The 20,043-nt window shown below is 39.8% G+C and overlaps 1 protein-coding gene across 1 annotated transcript in view; it reads right to left on the reverse strand.

Moving 5' to 3' along the window:
- Nucleotides 1-4,194: 4,194 nt before the first annotated feature.
- The window catches only part of SH2D1B (SH2 domain containing 1B), a 31,710-nt gene continuing 15,861 nt past the window's right edge, over nt 4,195-20,043 (reverse strand). The window contains exons 2-4 of the mRNA XM_068538338.1: nt 8,281-8,344; nt 5,870-6,026; nt 4,195-4,232 (exon numbers count right to left, since the gene is read on the reverse strand). Coding sequence (XP_068394439.1) covers nt 4,195-4,232; nt 5,870-6,026; nt 8,281-8,344 — 259 coding nt within the window. The remainder of the gene's footprint in view (nt 4,233-5,869; nt 6,027-8,280; nt 8,345-20,043) is intronic.

A 20,043-nucleotide genomic window follows, 5' to 3' on the forward strand; every position in this document is an offset into this window, starting at 1 on the left:
CAGAAGTTCAAACTCAGTTTTACAAGAGAGTATTAATGAGCTTTCAAGCAACAGATAATCCTTACCTTACAAAGCTGTTGCAAAAAAATAGAAAAAAGAAAAAGACTCCTTAATTCACTTTATATTGATCTGGTTAGTATAACCATGATTCAGCAAATTATAGTTCTGTTTGGTTTACGAGTTTTAATGCAAAAATCTTAAATGAAATACTAACTTACTGAATCCAACAGTCTATTAAAAATAATGTAACATGATCAAGTTAAGCAATGCAAGGATGGTATAATATTAGAAATTTAATTAATGTAATTTACCTCTATGATGGAATGAAGATTAAAGAAATGTGACTATCTCAGTAGATACAGAAACAAATCATTTAATAAATTTCCAAACATTTCTGATAAAAACTAAAATAGCCTTAAAGGCTGCAACAAACATTGTGCTTAAATGGGGAAATTTCTAAAGATTTCATATAATATGGGAACAACATAAGAATACCCACCTTCATGGCTAGTATTTAAGGTATACTGGAGGTCCTAGCCAACCAAGTAAACATAGAAAATAAATAAAATGTATAACTGATGAAAGGGAGGAGAACAAAATTCTACTATTTATAGCTGACAAAATCATTTACATGGAATTTACAATATAATTTACAATAGAATCAACAGATAAACCAGTAGATCTAATCAGAGCATAAACATTTTGCTACTGCTGTAGTCTACAGGGAACTCTACTCAATGCTCTGTGGTGACCTAAATAGGAAGGAAATCCAAAAAAGAGGGGATATATGTATACATATAGCTGATTCGCTTCACTGTACAGCTGAAACTAAGACAACACTGTAAAGCAACTATACCCCAATTAAAAAAAAATTAAAGGGAAACCTCAAATCAAAAGAAAAAAAAGAAATGTAATAAAATACACAACTTAAATTTATAACAACTAAAAATAGTTAGCAATTAAACTAACAGAATATACAAGACTTCTGTAATGAAAATTTATGATTGCATTAAAGACCAAAAAAGATGGCCTGACAAAATAGATGTAGCATGTTTATGCATGGGAAAACATCACAAGAATATCAGTTCTCCCCTAATTACTCTACAAATTCATTGCAACTTTACACAAAATTCCAGGAAGTTGTTTTGAGAAACTTATTTATTCTAAAATGTATGTGGAAGAATCAAGGTCCGCAAACAGCTAAATTGGTTTTTAAAAATAAGAGAGTGCTTATCCTACCAGACAATTAAAAGCCAGAGTATTAGAACAGCTGTGATATAAAGGAGACGCCATAAGTCAGAGGGGGGAAAATGAATTATTAAGCGGGTTGAAATCAGAAAACCACTTAAATATATATGGAAAAATACAAAGCTGGATTCTTACCTCTCACCATGAACAAAGGTTAACCCCAGATTCATCATTTATTCAATACATATTTATTGAGCATCTACTATGGGTGAAGGACTTTTCTAGACGCTGGATATATGCCAGTGAAAAAGGCAAAAGTCCTTGCCATCTTTAAAACCCTAACTGCAGAGGGTAAAAGTATAAAGCCAGTAGAAGAAAATGTAGGATAATTTTTTTTTTTTCACGATCTTGGAGTGGGGAAGGGCTTGTAAAACAAGGATCAAAAAGCACAAAGCTTAAGGCAAAAAAAGCACTTAATGGGCTTGATTACCTCATAATTAAATCTGAGTACACTTTATGACCCACCCATATAATCCAGAGAAAGTCTTTTACACCTCCATAAAGAGACTTGCTCAAGGTTGCTCATCACAGTAGCAGGCAGTTGGAACCAACTTAAGATATCTCCATCTCTAGAGGGAAGCAAAATGTGATGGATGCACGCTGTGGAATACCATGCATCAGTTAGAGGCACTGGGTTAGATGTACACTCAACAACATGGAATAGAACTAAACATACTATTGAGTGAAAAAAAGTAATAACAGAATTGGAGTAATAGCACCATATCATGCACGTAAATGTAAAAGATCTATAGTCACAACCAATTCTGTATATTCTACAAGGGTGCATACATACCAAGGGCATGTATCAAATAGTACAGAGCTGGTTTCATTGAAGTGGGAATTAGGGATGAAGGGAAGAAAAATGAAATAAAACAAGAGTCTTGTACGGGTTGATGGTGGTAAGGAGTTACGAACAAAGGAATGTGATTAACTCTACTCTCCATACCTAAGTCACTTGGACCACAGCAGAGGGAGGACTGTTTGAATGTAGGATAGCTCCAGTGGGTTCAGAGTTCTTTCTTAGATTTGGCTAAAACTGCCCTCCTATAAACACCCGGCCATTGGTCTGAGTTCTGCTGTCTGGCATTATACCCAGTGAATCTTCACGCTCTTTCACAGAACAGCACTTCGAACACTTGAAAAGACTGCTTTAGTTTATTAAGTCCTCCCTCATCCAGTCCCACATACTCAGAACTTTCAGCTGTTCTTCACATGACCTGTTCAGGGTCTTCTAAATTTCAGGGAACTATAGCATGACATCCACATTAGCTATTAAATGTGGCTTGCTCGTTTGAAAAATATGCTGAAAACCCGCTGGGGACCAAGCATCATGTAAGGTGCTATGCATAGATGCTCAGAAAAAAGGAGATCACTTCTATGAGAGTTACAACTGAAAGGTCTTGAATTAATAGTCACGTTCTACTGGATTTTGAAATGTATAAGGCTCAAACAAATCTCTGCTATCCAGAATAAGTGGCCACATTTTATGTATATTGATTTATTCAGTCATTTATTTAAGAAATATTCACTGAATATATTTTCTGTGCCAAGGATCGCTGCAGGCTCCGACAACTGGAACATGCTTCTTTGTACCATGGAGAAAGAGTCAAAGACCCAGGACCCTGGAGAACAGGTTTGCTTCTGGTGTCCTTTACCGAACCAACCCGAAGGATTTGGCTCCCTCAGCTCTCTGAATATGGCTACAGTGCACTTCTTCTCGACTATGGTTTGCTGTCACCCGAAAGTCAGAACGGCTCATGCTTTGGGGTTCCAGCCACAATGTCTGTTCATGTTTCCTAGAAATCTAAGTTCCTCTCTTTAATAACTTTAAAAGGTAAGGCTAGTGGGGTGAAATGAATCACTACGGTTTGAAGATGGGCGATAGAATTGGCATAGAATTTGGTACATTCCACACTAATCAGGTCTTAATTTAAAATGTGAACAAGCAGAAAAATTCAAAGGGCCTTAGAACCAATGCGACAAACCCTTCAGGAATGAGCTTCTAGTCAGTAATGTCTCTGAATGGGGCACAGCTTTGTGCAGCATGCATTTCTATGTGCTGTGGAGGGTTCAGGGAAGACCCAACCGTGCTTTAAAACCTCGTTGGGAACAGGACCCACACCTTCAGAATCCCCGCACATACCACAATGCAAAACCACATCCCTGCTGCTGAAGTGGTTAGTGCATAAACGAAATCAGGCAGAATCAGAGAGGAAGTGTCTCCAGGGCAATATTTGGCAGGGATCAAGGTTAGAAAGAAGGTGAGTAGCCCAGGCGGGAGGGAGAAGGGTGCATGAGTGGGTCAGGGCTCCCACCATGACCAAGAGCAGCACAGGCAGGTGCAGAGAATGCGTTGGCTGTTTTGGGAGGGCTGGGATCCTAATCTCTTGTGGATGCTCTATACATGTCCATCACTCCAGGGCTCCCCAACTCCACTGGACATAACCAGGCTCAGCAGAGAGGCTGGGGCATTGTGTACCCTTCTGCTTAGCCACTTGTTTTATAGATGAAGAAACGAGAAAGAAGAAGAGGTTTGTCTGCAGTCACAGAGCCAGGACTGGAACTCAGGCTCCTAATTAGCAGCCAGCGCTCTCTCTTCTCTCCCCTCTGGTCACGTGGTTGAAAGGGGGACGTCAACTGCGATGTAGTGGTGGCACCTTTAACAAGTCAAGGAGAATAGGTTCAGGCTGTCCTATTGCAAGAAAGGAGAGTGAGAGTGGAGAAGGGGTTTCGAAGCTGCTCAAGGTGTATGCATGGGAGGGGGGGCAGGGGGAGTGATTTCTCTGAGACTGGTGGACAGAACATCTTCAGTCACTCACACCAGGAGAGTCTAAATTGTCCCCTAGAGTTTGGCCTTGCAGACCTACACCTACAGGAGAAGCAGGGTCGCTGGTGAGAGCTATCACCCCATCTCTTCTATAGGTGCTTTGTCCAGTCTCCTTATCTTCAAGGCAAGACATCCACATAATCGCTGTTACTGTTCCCTGGGGGAAAAAAAAGCAGAAGACCAGCCATGAGGCTCAACACCCGGGAGTCACACTGACCAACACCACTCAAGGGAAAGACTTCTCCCCAGGCAGAGGGTGATCTTGATGCCACATCCAAGTGACATCTTCAAGGGCTGGGGTACCAGAGGGAGCTCTGCTGGCAAAATAGGGGGTCTGTTTGTAGGTCAAACATCAGAGTTTCCAGGACCAGATGCCTCCACTCACCAGGAGAACACCTGTGCCTCCCTCAGAGTGAGAACACCTAAGGCTTGTTCTAAGGAGGCCAAGGGAAAAGGAGGAGGAAGGTGAGCTAATGGGAGGAAGTTCCCACTTTGGTAGCTGAGGATTTGGGAGCTTGCTCTGCCAAGGCTGACCAAGCATGGACAACTGGTATGGCGAGACTCTCGCCCAGTTCTTGGGGACGAACTCTAAAGGGTTCCCCTGTTGGAATTTGTGGTTATTTTTATCATTGCTGAGACAAATACTACCACCACCCCAAGCATCCTGAGCAACTCATCTGGGTTTGCCTGAGGACTGCAGCACAGGTACATCCCTGGGTTTCTACTCTGCCCCCTTTTATTCTTCTTTTCTGTAAGTTACGGTAGAAAATGGCCGTGGGACTACATCTGCAGCTAAACCTATGGGAAGCGGGTCTGCATGGGTTGCTTCTTCTCTGGGTGCACACTCCTCTACGTGGGGGAAGGGGGACAGAGAAAATGGTAGAGGAGGGTTTTGTGGGGTTTTTTCCATAATTAAAAAGCCACTCTTAGTCTTGTTGGGGAGGTGAGAAGTTTGCTCTGGCAGTCTAAAGGGAAACTTTGCTATAGACAGAGTACAATGGGTGTGGGGTGATTGCAGGCTCCCCAGAACTCTCTGTCCTCCGCCGTTCTCCCTAGCTAGCACTTCTGCTCCCATCCCCATCACCTACCCACTGATGACTGAAATCCCTTTCTTGGGGCTATCACCACACATCCCACCTTGAGAAGACAGGGTTAAACTGTAAATGTCTCAGGAAGTCTGAGTTAAATTCGAAATATGTTGTAACGGACAGATACTAGATGCTCTTCTGAGAGCAGACTTCAAGGGGTGTAAGCAAGAGTAGCTGCTTGGGATATGATCTCGATTCTCTGCACTCAGATTTACTGACCATCTCTCCTTTTCCACCGTGGCTTAATAACTTTTGGGGTGTATCTGAAACAATTACTCCCCTAACACTATATAAATGAATGCTTAGCAAATATTGAGCAAAATGTAACAGGATGAGGCTTGGGGAGAGGGTTGAAGCAATTTTCTCGTTTGAAAATTCTGCTTGTTGGTCATCTCTTCCCAAACCTGTGTTGTGTGCACAAGGTCACAGAATGAGTTTGAAGTCAGCTCTCGGAGAGTGCTCAGGAACCACCCTTGCTCCCCGGGCTGTCCAAGCACAGAGAGCTCTATGTGTTTGCCGCCTCCAGGAGCTCGAAGCCACCACTTCCCAACAAAATGGAAAGTGCTCTTCATAGAATGAAGCTTTTTAGAGCTAACATCATAGAAAGGGACAATTATCTGTATCGGTTCTGCAAAGTAGGCCAGTGGTGGAAATGGGACTAAGGTTCCTGTCTGGAACCCGTGTGAAAGTTATTTATCATAAATACCATCTAGCTTTATCTTCGATCTTCTCCATCTCAGGCAGGGACGGGTTCTCTTTATTGGCCTTAAAAGGTGAACCACCAGCCCTTGATTTGGTTTTTCAAACTTGGAGATCAATTCCTCTAGGTTTGGAAAGATCTGTCTTTGAACGCCTTCCACGGTCTGCAAAAATGCAAGGAGATCACTCATCATCGTGCAATTGTGTGTGAAAGATGACACTTCTCAAAACAGTGGTTTTCAGGGCTGCCTCTGAGCGGTGAATTGAAAACAGGTGGCCGACACTTCTTGTGTGGGAGCTCACACCGTACGCAATACCCAGAAACTCTCCTTTTTAAAACGGAATTCTGACTTGAGCTACTCTGAGTAAAGAAGATTAACAATCAAAGGTCCCCACCTCCGTCTGCAGTATCGAATGAGCTCCCATTCTTGGCAATCTGGGGACGGTTCTTGTAGGGACCCTGTGGAGGGTACCCCTCTAAGAGCTTATGTTAGAGTGTAGGGGACTAATACGGGAGGACTTCTGATGGGAAACGCAAAATATGCAACTTACGTACTTGACGAATTCAAACTCTCCATGAGAGGAAAACAAGACCCAAAAGTCCCGATTTAAATTGAAAATGGGAATGTCAACATGACTCAGGTAAATTGTGAATAGTTGTTTTCTCTTTACCACCTACAAGCCAAGCACAATTTTCTAATATAATCTTATAGAAATAATTTAAAAACACAAGAGCTTTCTTGGCTCTTATGTATTTGATTTTCTTAATGATCCCTGTGGTTCTCTTAGGACCACGGTGTTGGTCTACAGAGGGGTGTGGACAGGAAGGCTCTGTGACCTGGGGTGTGGTTAACCTCCGTGACAGAGATGCAGGCTGACATGGAAGTCAGCTCTACGAAAGGCTGTCACTTCAGCCCAAGGCAGCATCCAGCACAGGCCCTGATACAGAGCTTCTCCTCAATGAAATGCCCCTCTGTGTCTGTTATAACTGATTTGGATGCCTCTCTGTTTTGTTCAGACAAGAGACAAAATGGGGTATTAAGGAATTATCCAGAATTTCCCAAAATATGCACAAGAAAGAAAGAAGTGTTTTAAAATATGTTGCTTTAAAAGCTGCAAAAATATTTTTTAAATTTCCATATATAACCTTCACCCATACCCCAAATGTTAACATTTTATTGTATTTGCCTTTCATTCTCTCTCTTTCTAAATATATATGTGTGTGTATATATGTATACATATATGTATTCTTTTTTAAAAAAAATTATGAGAGTAAGTTGCTGACATGATATCCCTTTGACCCTAAATACTTCGTATTTCCTAAAAAGCAAGAACATTACATATCCACACTAAAATGAGGAAATTAATCGTTTTGTTTTTTTTTTTCAGGTACATTTGTAACTAAATGAACAGACTTGACCAAAGGCAGTTTAGAATATCAATGGCCATTATAGGGAACTTTTTAATTTTTAACATCTTTATTGGAGTATAATTGCCTTACAGTGGTGTGCTAGTTTCTGCTTTATAACAAAGTGAATCAACTATACATATACATATATCCCCATATCTCCTCCCTTTTGTGTGTCCCTCTCACCCTCCCTATGAGGAAATTAATCTTGATGCAATACTATTACTAATCTACAGACCTTATGCAGAGTTTGTCAATTGCCTCAATAATGTCCTTTGTGGCAAAAGAAAAATTAAATATATGTGTGCGTGTGTGTGTCTGGGGATCATTGTATATTCTAATCTCTTTCAGATAGTCACAATGAACGTTAGCATATTGAAGATTCTGAGAAATCCTGCAGTAAAAAAATCTGCTTAACCTTTATGCAAGTGTTTCAGAAAGATTATTTCAGGAGTCTATGTTAGTAATTAAAGATTCAATGACATTTATTATACTCTATTTCCTACCAGAGAAGTAACTTCAAAAGAAAAAAGGTTTTTCTGCTTAGCTCTCAGTAAACCAGAAACATTAAAGAAATCCCTAAATTGCCAGTTGACTGATGCTCCCCTTTGCATTTTCAGACAGCTATGGTGTCCCCGAATGTTGACTTCCTAAACATTCGGACCTCTCCCCACCTTCCCTTTCCACCCATCCTGTTCATTGTTTAGTCTTATAATTTGACAGTAGTCTTATATGGAGTAAAGGTTGGTATATTTGACCCCTGGAGGAACTTTGTGCCTCTACACTTTTGAACAACAGCCTTGTTTTTCTTGAAAATGGAACCCAACTCTAGTGCATTCCTATTTCTCTCAAAGAAAGACAAGGTTAACTACTGATCTGATTCTAACTCTGCACACTGCTTCCCTGTTTAGAATGCCTCTTCATGGCATCTCAGGTTCAAGAGATGTTCTCAGGTTTTTCTCCCTCCAACTTGTGTTGTTTTTGTTATAGGAGTTCTTGTATGTTCTTACCTGTATATTGTAATACCCATGTTTCTCTTTGAAGATTCGGTATGTGTAGACCAAATTTTTAAACCTGTGGAAAGATGACTGTGTGAATCACAATGTTCTTATATGCAAATCCAGGTAACATCTACCACTGTATTTTGTGTGCAATGCCTTTGTCAATCTTGGATCCCAAAAAGAAACTGATCATTTTCAGGCCTTCTCATCTGTGGGAATTGGAAAGAGAGGTTTTAAAATGGAGACCTTTATTCTATGGTGGAAGTCTGGGCTGTAGCAAAGAGAATAAGGAGAGAAATCTTACAGTTTCCGTTGTCTTGGTATTTCTCTCTAGTTTTTTCACCTAGCCCTAAGTTGATACAACATACAAAACACCATCAAACCATTCCTGTGTTGTTTATTAATTGACAGGTCATTGACCTCATTAGAGATAGTTAATGTAACTAAAATAGAGAAGGTTGGGAATTTTGTGCAAGGAAGCGATGTATTGTGCTGTTGTGCCTCACTGGAACAGGAGCCACTGGGTAAGTAATCTAACTAGAATTTAGATAACAGACTCAATCGAGCAATTTCCAAAACAGGAAATAGCATACATTACCATATTTCTTCAATTCCAAGATGTTATCAATTTAATAATAGCTTTTGAGGAGAAAAATGCATACATTAAATGTCTCTATCAACTGTTAACCATGTTCTGATTCCAAAGAAATATTAAAATGTAAAAAATGAGGATCAAAAACATTGACATGAAGTTCAAATTATCTGACTGATCGCTCCTCACCCCTTCACTTGCACCCATGCCAAAGAATCAGATGACCCATCTTTTGACTGAATTGGGAAGGCAGATAGCTTTAGCTTTAAGGTACAGGAGACGTCGTCGCTCATTGTCTGGTGGCTTTGACAATTGACTTCAAATCCCAATCCTTTTTGTGGGGTTTCCTGAGGCCAGAAGAAGCTAGTGGGTGTCTTTAAATCACATGACAAGCAACAAAAAGTGTTTACATGAATCCTTGTCTATATGTGACAAGTTAAAGTATTCCACAGTCTGGGACGAGGTCTCACAAGTGTCTTTTCACAGAAGTATTATTCAAATAGGGATCCAAACAAGGTCCATACATTGCTTTTGGTTGCTCACATGGTTTCTTGAAACTCAACTATCATATAGCCTAAGTTAAATTCTTAAATAAATGACTTTATTTTTAATTATACTGTTGTATTATCAGCCTAAGAAAATCTTTACTAGAGGAGTTTGAAAGAATAAAACAAATGGAGGTTCTATATTAATTAATCCAAAAGCCATATACTTCAAGTTAGAAAGAGGGACATTGCTCAAATATAGTCTTATTCTTTGCAAAGTATTTTTCATGAAATAAGCCACATTGCAGTGATGCTTTACAAGAAATTGATTTACTGAATTTGTGATACCTATATGCATTTATTTTGGAATGTTTACCCCAAAAAATGCTGTAAGAGATTACAGAGCAGTGAGATTAGTATCTACTTTATACAACTGCAATATTACTGGGTCAACATAAAGACTTATTGTAATGCCTCCTATTCTAATTATTATTTTATAGATGCCACTTATGAAACTTTTAAAAGATACATGATTTTTCAGTGTGCATTTACACTCAAGGCAGTTATAAAGACCATGCTTCCCCTGGGCCTTCTGCCCCTGTCACCACGGTGACGAGGGAGCCCCTCTTTATCCCCCAGCACTCACAGTCTTGCCTCCACCCTCTGCCTGGAATCCACTGGGTTAATCTCATCATGCCCTTTATCCCTGTTTGTTAGTCACTGCAAGAACCCCAGTCTCTCAGGATATCTTTTCTCCTGTTGTCTAATCCTACAAAGCTCTGTACAGCCTGTATTGTGTCCTCTCCCCAGCTCCTGAAATCCTTCCACGTGTTCTCTAGCACTCAAGGTCTGCCATCACCAAAGTCTCCTATGTCTTCAACCTATTCTCTAATCACCCCTGTCATCTTCTCACTCTAAGGGAAACCTGGCTCTGTCCCACGGACACTGCTTCCCCGGGACCCCACTAAAAGGCTGGTGCTCTCTCCTCACTGCAGGCCTGGAGGGGAGGCCCGTGCTCTTCCTTTTGCAGCTCTTCAGTGTTGTTTCCCATCTCCAAACCCTCAGCTTTGAGCTTCAAGTAGATTATATCACCTCCTACCCAATCAAGATGTCACTATGCTGACAGCTCCTCAGCTCTGGGTTACTGTGACTCATTTCTCCAGGATTTAGCTCCTAGCTCACTGTCACCATCTTCAGTACTATTCCTGACTAAATTGTTGGCAATTTCAATTCACATGTGGATTATCCTTTAACATCCCAATTTCTCAGTTCCTCGAATTCCTCTCCTTCGATAATCTTGTCTTCCACCTACATCGCCCTCTCACTCCCATGTTCATAACCAGGACTGGCTACATAATTTGTGGGGCCCATAGAAAAAATGAAAATTTAATGCCCCTCTTAAAAAATTATTAGGAATTTTGAGATGGTGACAGCAGAACAGTAAACCAAGTGCAGGGCCCTCTGAGTGTAGGGCCCTGGGTGGCTGCATAAGGTTCCACGCCACGAAGCCAGCCCCACTCATAACTCTGACCTTGTAATTGCCAATATGGGCAACCCTCTCATAATGTGAATTTCATGCATCCCACTCTCTTTCTCCTGCCTCCTGTCTTTCCAGATCCCTTCCCCAACATTCCCTTGACCCCATAGATTTTCCAATACATTGATCTTACCACTTTTCAGTGTTCTCACTCACATGTCTTCACTCCCTTCTTTACCCAGTTTAGATTGCTTGTCAACCATTACAATCACTCCCTTCAACTCCTTTATCATCTTTCACTTTATTTCCTTAATTAGCAGAATCCTGATTAAGCCCAAATCTCTACAGCTGTATGTGGCTGGGAGACACAGCCATGTTCACTGTTCTGTCTTTAAATGAATGACCACAAACCTCAAGTGGGCTCTTAATGCCTCCAGGTGATCATTTATTTTCCTATTCTCCTCAACAATGATTCTACACCATTTCCTTTCTTCTTAAACCTCCAACGTCTCATTCTTAACTGATGATTTCACCAAAAAGATTAAAACAATCAGAAGAGAATCTCCAGATTCCCATCACCATAATAGCATAATAGCATCTACATGCATAGACTCTGCCTTTATTACCGTAGTTGAACTTTGCATGCTGCTCTGCAAAGCTAATCCCTCTTATTTCCACTGGTTGCCATCCGCTTTCATCTATTCAAGGACATAATTCTAGCAATTTTTCCTCTCTCTCTGATGTCATTATTATTCTTTACACAACAGCCCGGGTGCTCCTTTTAAAAACTGTGAGTCAGATCATGTCACTCCTCTGCATAAAAATCCGGTCTAGTCAATTTTGAAAAAGAAAAATAAAACTGATGTGTGTGTGTTTGTGTGTGTGTGTGTGTGTGTGTGTGTGTGTGTGTGTGCACGTGGTGGGGTGCTTCTGTCTTAACAAGTCTTAAGTCTTCTTATAAAGCTGTAATTAAGATAGTGAGAGTGAAGTACATCAGAAAGAGAAAAACAAGTACTGTATGCTAACGCATGTATATGGAAGGTAAAAAAAACCAGTACTGATGAACCTAGTGGCAGGGCAGGAATAAAGATGCAGACATAGAGAATGGACTTGAGGATGCGGGGAGGGGGAAGGGAAGTTGGGGCAAAGTGAGAGTAGCATTGACATATATACACTACCAAATGTAAAATAGATAGCCAGGGGACCTTCAAGATGGCGGAGGAGTAAGATGTGGATATCTCCTTCCTCCCCACAAATACAACAAAAATACATCTACATGTGGAATAGCTCCTACAGAACACCTACTGAACGCTGGCAGAAGACCTCCGACTTCCCAAAAGGCAAGAAAATCCCCACATACCTGTGTAGGGCAAAAGAAAAAAGAAAAAACAGAGATAAAAGAATAAGGATGGGAGGGAGCTGTGAAGTAGGAAAAGTTTCCACACACTAGGAAGCCCCTTCACTGGTGGAGACAGGGGGTGGGCAGTGGGGGGAAGCTTCAGAGCCACGGAGGAGAGCAAAGCAACAAGGGTGCAGAGGGCAAAGCAGAGAGCTTCCCGCACAGAGGATCAGAGCCGACCAGCACTCACCAGCCTGAGAGGCTTGTCTGCTCACCTGCTGGGGCGGGTGGGGGCTAGGAGCTGAGGCTCGGGCTTCAGAGGTGAGATCCCAGGGAGAGGACTGGGGTTGGCTGCATGAACACAGCCTGAAGGGGGCTAGTGCACCACAGCTAGACAGGAGAGAGTCTGGGAAAAAGTATGGACCTGCCTAAGAGGCAAGAGACCATTGTTTTGGGGTGTGCGAGGAGAGGGGATTCCTTCACTGTCTTCCCACAGAAGTCAGAGCACTGCCTAAATGAGCTCCAGAGATGGGCGTGAGCTGCAGCTATCAGCTCGGACCCCAGAGACGGGAATGAAATGCTAATGCTGCTGCTGCAGCCACCAAGAAGCCTGTGTGCAAGCACAGTTCACTATCCACACCCCCCCGGGAGCCTGTGCAACACAACTGCCAGAGTCCTGTGATCCAGGGACTCATTCCCCGGGAGAACACATGATGCACCTCAGGCTGTTGCAATGTCACACCAGTCTTTGCCACTGCAGGCTCGCCCTACATTCCAATTATAACTACCGTACCCCTCCCTCCCCCCGGCCTGCGTGAGCAAGAGCCCCCTAATCAGCCTCTGCTTTAACCCTGTACTCTCTGGGTGGGAACAGATGCCTGAGGGCGACCTACATGCAGAGGTGGGGCTAAAACCAAAGCTGAACCCCAGGAGCTGTGCGAGCAAAGAAGAGAAAGGGAAATTTCTCCCAGCAGCCTCAGGAGCAGTGGATTAAATCCCCACAATCAACTTAATGTACCCTGCATCCGTGGAATGCCTGAATAGACAACGAATCATCCCAAAATTGAGGCGGTGGACTTTGGAAGAAACTGTGGGGTATGGGGTTTGCTGTCTGCAACTAATTTGTTTCTGATTTTTATGTTTATCTTAGTATAGTATTTAGCACTTGTTATCGTGGGTGAATTTGTTTATTGGATTGGTTGCTCTTTTCTTTTTTAAAAATTATTATTTAAAAATTTTTTTATTTTAATAATTTTTTAATTTATTATTATTTTTCCTTCTTTTTTTCTCTCTCTTCTTCTGAGCCATGTGGCTGACAGGGTTTTGGTGCTCTGGCCTGGTGTCAGGCCTGAGCCTCTGAGGTGGGAGAGCCAAGTTCAGGACATTGGGCCACCAGAGACCTCCTGCCCATCGGCGAGAGCTCTCCCAGAAATCTCCATCTCAACGTTAACACCCAGCTCCACCTAATGGCCAGCAAGCTCCAGTGCTGGACGTCCCATGCCAAACAACTAGCAGGACAGGAACACAACCCCACCCACTGGCAGAGAGGCTGCCTAAAATCATACTAAGTTCACAGACAACCCAAAACACACCACTGGACATGGCCCTGCCCACCAGAAAGACAAGATCCAGCCCCACCCACTAGAACACAGGCACCAGTCCCCTCCACCAGGAAGCCTACACAACCCACTGAACCAACCTCACCCACTGGGGGCAGACACCAAAAACAACAGGAATTACGAACATGCAGGCTGAGAAAAGGAGACCCTAAACACAGTAAGTTAAACAAAATGAGAAGACAGAAAAATATGCAGCAGGTGAAGGAGCAAGGTAGAAACCCACCAGACCAAACAAATGAAGAGGAAATAGGCAATTATCTGGAAAAGAATTCAGAGTAATGATAGTAAAGATGATCCAAAATCTTGGAAATGGAAAGGAGAAAATACAAGAAACGTTTAACAAGGACCTAGAAGAACTAAAGAGCAAACAAACAGTGATGAACAACACAATAAATGAAATTAAAAATTCTCTAGAAGGAATGAATAACAGAATAACTGAAGAAGAAGAATGGATAAGTGACCTGGAAGATAAAATACTGAAAATAACTACCACAAGGCAGAATAAAGAAAAAAAGAATGAAAAGAATTGAGGACAGGACAGTCTCAGAGACCTCTTGGACTGCATTAAATGTACGAACATTCAAATTACAGGAGTCCCAGAAGAAGAAGAGAGAAAGAAAGAGTCTGAGAAAATATTTAAAGAGATTGTAGTTGAAAACTTCCCTAACATGGGACAGGAAATAGTCAATCAAGTACAGGAAGTGCAGAGAGTCTCATACAGGATAAATCCAAGGAGAAAAACGCCAAGACACATATTAATCAAACTATCAAAAATTAAATACACAGAAAAAATATTAAAAGCAGCAAGGGAAAAGCAACAAATAACATACAAGGGAATCCCCATAAGGTTAACAGCTGATCTTTCAGCAGAAACTGCAAGCCAGAAGGGACTGGCAGGACATATTTAAAGTGATGAAAGGGAAAAACCTACAACCAAGATTACTCTACCCAGCTGGATCTCATTCAGATTCGACGGAGAAACTAAAACCTTTACGGACAAGCAAAAGTTAAGAAAATTCAGCACCACCAGACCAGCTCTGCATCAAACGTTAAAGGAATTTCTCTAGGCAGGAAACACAAGAGAAGGAAAAGACCTACGAAAACAAACCCAAAACAATTAAGAAAATGGTAATAGGAAAGTACATATCGATAATTACCTTAAATGTAAATGGATTAAATGCTCCAACCAAAAGACATAGACTGGATGAATGTATACAAAAACAAGAACCATATATATGCTGTCTACAAGAGACCCACTTCAGACCCAGGGACACATACAGACTGAAAATGAGGGGATGAAAAAAGATATTCCATGCAAATGGAAATCAAAAGAAAGCTGGAGTAGCAATTCTCATATCAGACAAAATAGACTTTAAATAAAGACTATTACAAGAGACAAAGAAGGACACTACATAATGATCAAGGGATCAATCCAAGAAGAATATAACAACTCTAAATATTTATGCACCCAACATAGGAGTGCCTCAGTACATAAGGCAAATGCTAACAGCCATAAAAGGGGAAATCAACAGTAACACAACAATAATAGGGGACTTTAACACCCCACTTCCACCAATGGACAGATCATGCAAAATGAAAATAAATAAGGAAACACAAGCTTTAAATGACACGTTGAACAAGATGTACTTAATTGATATTTATAGGACATTCCATCCAAAACAACAGAATACACTTTCTTCTCAAGTGCTCATGGAACATTCTCCAGGATAGATCATATCTTGGGTCACAAATCAAGCCTTGGTAAATTTAAGAAAATTGAAATCGTATCAAGTATCTTTTCCAACCACAATGCTATGAGACTAGATATCAATTACAGGAAAAAAAAACTGTAAAAAATACAAACATATGGAGGCTAAACAGTACACTACTAAATAAGAGAGTATTTTTATCAAGAGATCACTAAAGAAATCAAAGAGTAAAAAAGAAAATACCTAGAAACAAATGACAATGAAAACACGATGACCCAAAACCTATGGGATGCAGCAAAAGCAGTTCTAAGAGGGAAGTTTATAGCAATACAATCCTACCTTAAGAAACAAGAAAAATCTCAAATAAACAACCTAACCTTACACCTAAAGCAATTAGAGAAAGAAGAACAAAAACCCCCAAAGTTAGCAGAAGGAAAGAAATCATAAAGATCAGATAAAAAAATAAATGAAAAAGGAATGAAGGGCACAATAGCAAAGATCAATAAAACTAAAAGCTGGTTCTTTGAGAAGATAAAATTGATAACCCATTAGTCAGACTCATCAAGAAAAAAAAGGAGAAGACTCATCAACAGAATTAGAAATGAAAAAGGAGAAGTAACAACTGACACTGCAGAAATACAAAGGATCATGAGAGATTACTACAAGCAACTATATGCCAATAAAATAGACAACCTGGAAGAAATGGACAAATTCTTAGAAAAGCACAATGTTCTGTGACTGAACCAGGAAGAAATAGAAAATATAAACAGACCAATCACAAGCACTGAAATTGAAACTGTGATTAAAAATCTTCCAACAAACAAAAGCCCAGGACCAGATAACTTCACAGGTGAATTCTATCAAATATTTATAGAAGAGCTAACACCTATCCTTCTCAAACTCTTCCAATTTATAGCAGAGGGAGGAACACTCCCAAACTCATTCTATGAGGCCACCATCACCCTGATACCAAAACCAGACAAAGATGTCACAAAAAAAGAAAACTATCAGCACTGATGAACATAGATGCAAAAATCCTGAACAAAATAATAGCAAACAGAAGCCAACAGCACATTAAAAGGATCATACACCATGATCAAGTGGGATTTATCCCAGGGATACAAGGATTCTTCAATATATGCAAGTCAATCAACGTGATACACCATATCAACAAATTGAAGGATAAAAAGCATATAATCATCTCAATAGATGCAGAAAAAGCTTTTGACAAATTTCAACACCAATTTATAATAAACACTCTCCAGAAAAGGGGCATAGAGGGAACCTACCTCAACATAATATAGGCCATATATGACAAACCCACAGCCAACATTTTTCTCAATGGTGAAAAAGAGAAACCATTTCCTCTAAGATCAGAAAAAAGACAAGGTTGCTCACTCTCACTGCTATTATTCAACATAGTTTTGGAATTTTTAGCCACAGCGATCAGAGAAGAAAAACAAGTAAAAGGAATACAAATTGGAAAAGAAGAAGTAAAACTGTCACTGTTTGCAGATGACATGATACTATACATAGAGAATCCTAAAGATGCTACCAGAAAACTACTAGAGCTAATCAATGAATTTGGTAAAGTAGCAGGAGACAAAATTAATGCACAGAAGTCTCTTGCATTCTTATACATTAACAACGAAAGATCAGAAAAAGAAATTAAGGAAACAGTCCCCTTTACTATTGCAACAAAAAGAATAAAATACCTACGAATAAACCTACCTAAGGAGACAAAAGACCTGTATGCAGAAAACTATAAGACACTGATGAAAGAAATTAAAGATGATACAAACGGAGAGATATACCATGTTCTTGGATTGGAAGAATCAACATTGTGAAAATGACTCTACTACCCAAAGCAATCTACAGATTCAATGCAATCCCTATCAAACTACCAATGGCATTTTTCACAGAACTAGAACAAAAAATTTCACAATTTGTATGGAAACACAGAAGACCCCGAATTACCAAAACAATCTTGAGAAAGAAAAATGGAGCTGGAGGAATCAGACTCCCTGACTTCAGACTATACTACAAAGCTACAGTAATCAAGATAGTATGGTACTGGCACAAAAATAGAAATATAGATCAATGGAACAGGATAGAAAGCCAAGAGATAAAACCACACACATATGGTCACCTTTTCTTTGATAAAGGAGGCAAGAATATACAATGGAGAAAAGACAACCTCTTCAATAATTTGTGCTGGGAAAACTGGACAGCTACATGTAAAAGAATGAAATTAGAACATTTCCTAACATCGTATACAAAAATAAACTCCAAATGGATTAAAGACCTAAATGTAAGGCCAGACACTATCAAACTCTTAGAGGAAAACATAGGCAGAACACTCTATGACATAAATCACCACAAGATCCTTTTTGACCCACCTCCTAGAGAAATGGAAATAAAAACAAAAATAAACAAATGGGACCTAAAGAAACTTAAAAGCTTTTGCACAGCAAAGGAAACCATAAACGAGATGAAAAGACAACCCTCAGAATGGGAGAAAATATTTGCAAATGAAGCAACTGACAAAGGATTAATCTCCAAAATATACAAGCAGCTCAATATGAAAAAAACAAACAACCCAATCCAAAAATGGGCAGAAGACCTAAATAGACATTTTGTCAAAGGAGATATACAGATTGCCAACAAACACATGAAAGGATGCTCAGCATCACTAATCTTTAGAGAAATGCAAATCAAAACTACAATGAGGTATCACCTCACACAGGTCAGAATGGCCATCATCAAAAAATCTACGAACAATAAATGCTGGAGAGGGTGTGGAGAAAAGGGAACCTTCTTACACTACTGATGGGAATGTAAATTGATACAGCCACTATGGAGAACAGTATGGAGGTTCCTTAAGAAACTAAAAATAGAACTACCATATGACCCAGCAATCCCACTACTGGGCATATACCCTGAGAAAACCATAATTCAAAAAGAGTCATGTACCAAAATGTTCACTGAAGCACTATTTACAATAGCCAGGACATGGAAGCAACCTAAGTGTCCATCAACAGATGAATGGATAAGGAAGATGCACATATATACAATAGAATATGACTCAGCCATGAAAAGAAACAAAATTGAGTTATTTGTAGTGAGGTGGATGGACCTAGAGTCTGTCATACAGAGTGAAGTAAGTCAGAAAGAGAAAAACAAATACTGTATGCTAACACATATATATGGAATCTAAAAAAAAAAAAAAGGTTCTGATGAACCTAAGGGCAGGACAGGAATAACGACACAGATGTAGAGAATGGACTTGAAGACACGGGGAGGGAGAAGGGTAAGCTGGGATGAAATGAGAGTGTAGCACTGACATATATACATTACCAAATGTAAAATAGCGAGCTAGTGGGAAGCAGTTGTATCCCACAGGGAGATCAGCTCAGTGCTTTGTGACCACCTAGAGAGGTGGGATAGGGCGGGTGGGAGGGAGGCTCAAGAGGGAGGGGATATGGGGATATATGTATGCATATGGCTGATTCACTTTGTTGTATAACAGAAACTAACACAGCATTGTGAAGCAATTATACTCCAATAAAGATGTATTAAAAAAAAAAAGATGTGAGGAACTGTCTCTGGAGTCAAGAAGACATAAATGGACTAAAATAGCCTATAGACCCATATATGTATAAAAACTTGACGTAGGACAGAGCTGGCATAGCAGATGAATGAGAAGGGGATAGACTGTTTTTTAAATGGTAATGGTAACGTTTTCATGTGTAAACAAATAAAATTGGATTCTTGCTTCTCACTCTAATTGAAGATCCAATTATGAAAAAACAAAACACTAAGCTTGGGAGAAATGTAAGTGACCAACTTAATGACCTTGAGTTAAGGAAGGAGTTCTTAAATCACAAAAAGTACAAGCCAAAAGATAAGATTAATAAACTCACTGTATTTAAATTGAAACTTCTATTTATCAAAATATATTATTAACAAAGTGAAGAAGTCCGCAAATTGGGAGAAGATAATTGCAACCCTAATATATTGATAAAATGAGAAGATTAATGTACAATAAGAAAAAGACAAGTACAATGGCCAATAAACATATGAAAAGGTGCTTCACTTCACTAACAATCAGGGAAATAGAAATGAAACCACATTAGATATAATTTCATACCAGATTGGCAATGATGTAAGAGTTAACTAATTCAAAATATTGGCTGTGATTTGGAGCTATACAAGGTTTTATATACTACTAATTGGGGTGTAATTAGATACTAATATCTTGGAGAACAATTTGGCAAAATTTAGTAAAGTTGAAATGTGTATAATCCATGAGCCCAAGTGTCTACTCTTTCGGATTGGCACTATTGAAACAAAACTGACAATGCCTATATTTTATTACTTATTACAAAGCAAAGATCAGTGAAACTATGTATTTATTACACTTAAATATACTTTAATCATAAGTATATTATAAAGTACAAATAAAAGTGTAAATTAATGAAAAGTACATATTTTCTAATATGAACTATTATTAGATTAACTTAATCAAAGTACAGTATTCAAAAATAACAC

Source organism: Eschrichtius robustus, chromosome 3, assembly GCF_028021215.1.
Source record: "Eschrichtius robustus isolate mEscRob2 chromosome 3, mEscRob2.pri, whole genome shotgun sequence".
NCBI lineage: Eukaryota > Metazoa > Chordata > Mammalia > Artiodactyla > Eschrichtiidae > Eschrichtius > Eschrichtius robustus.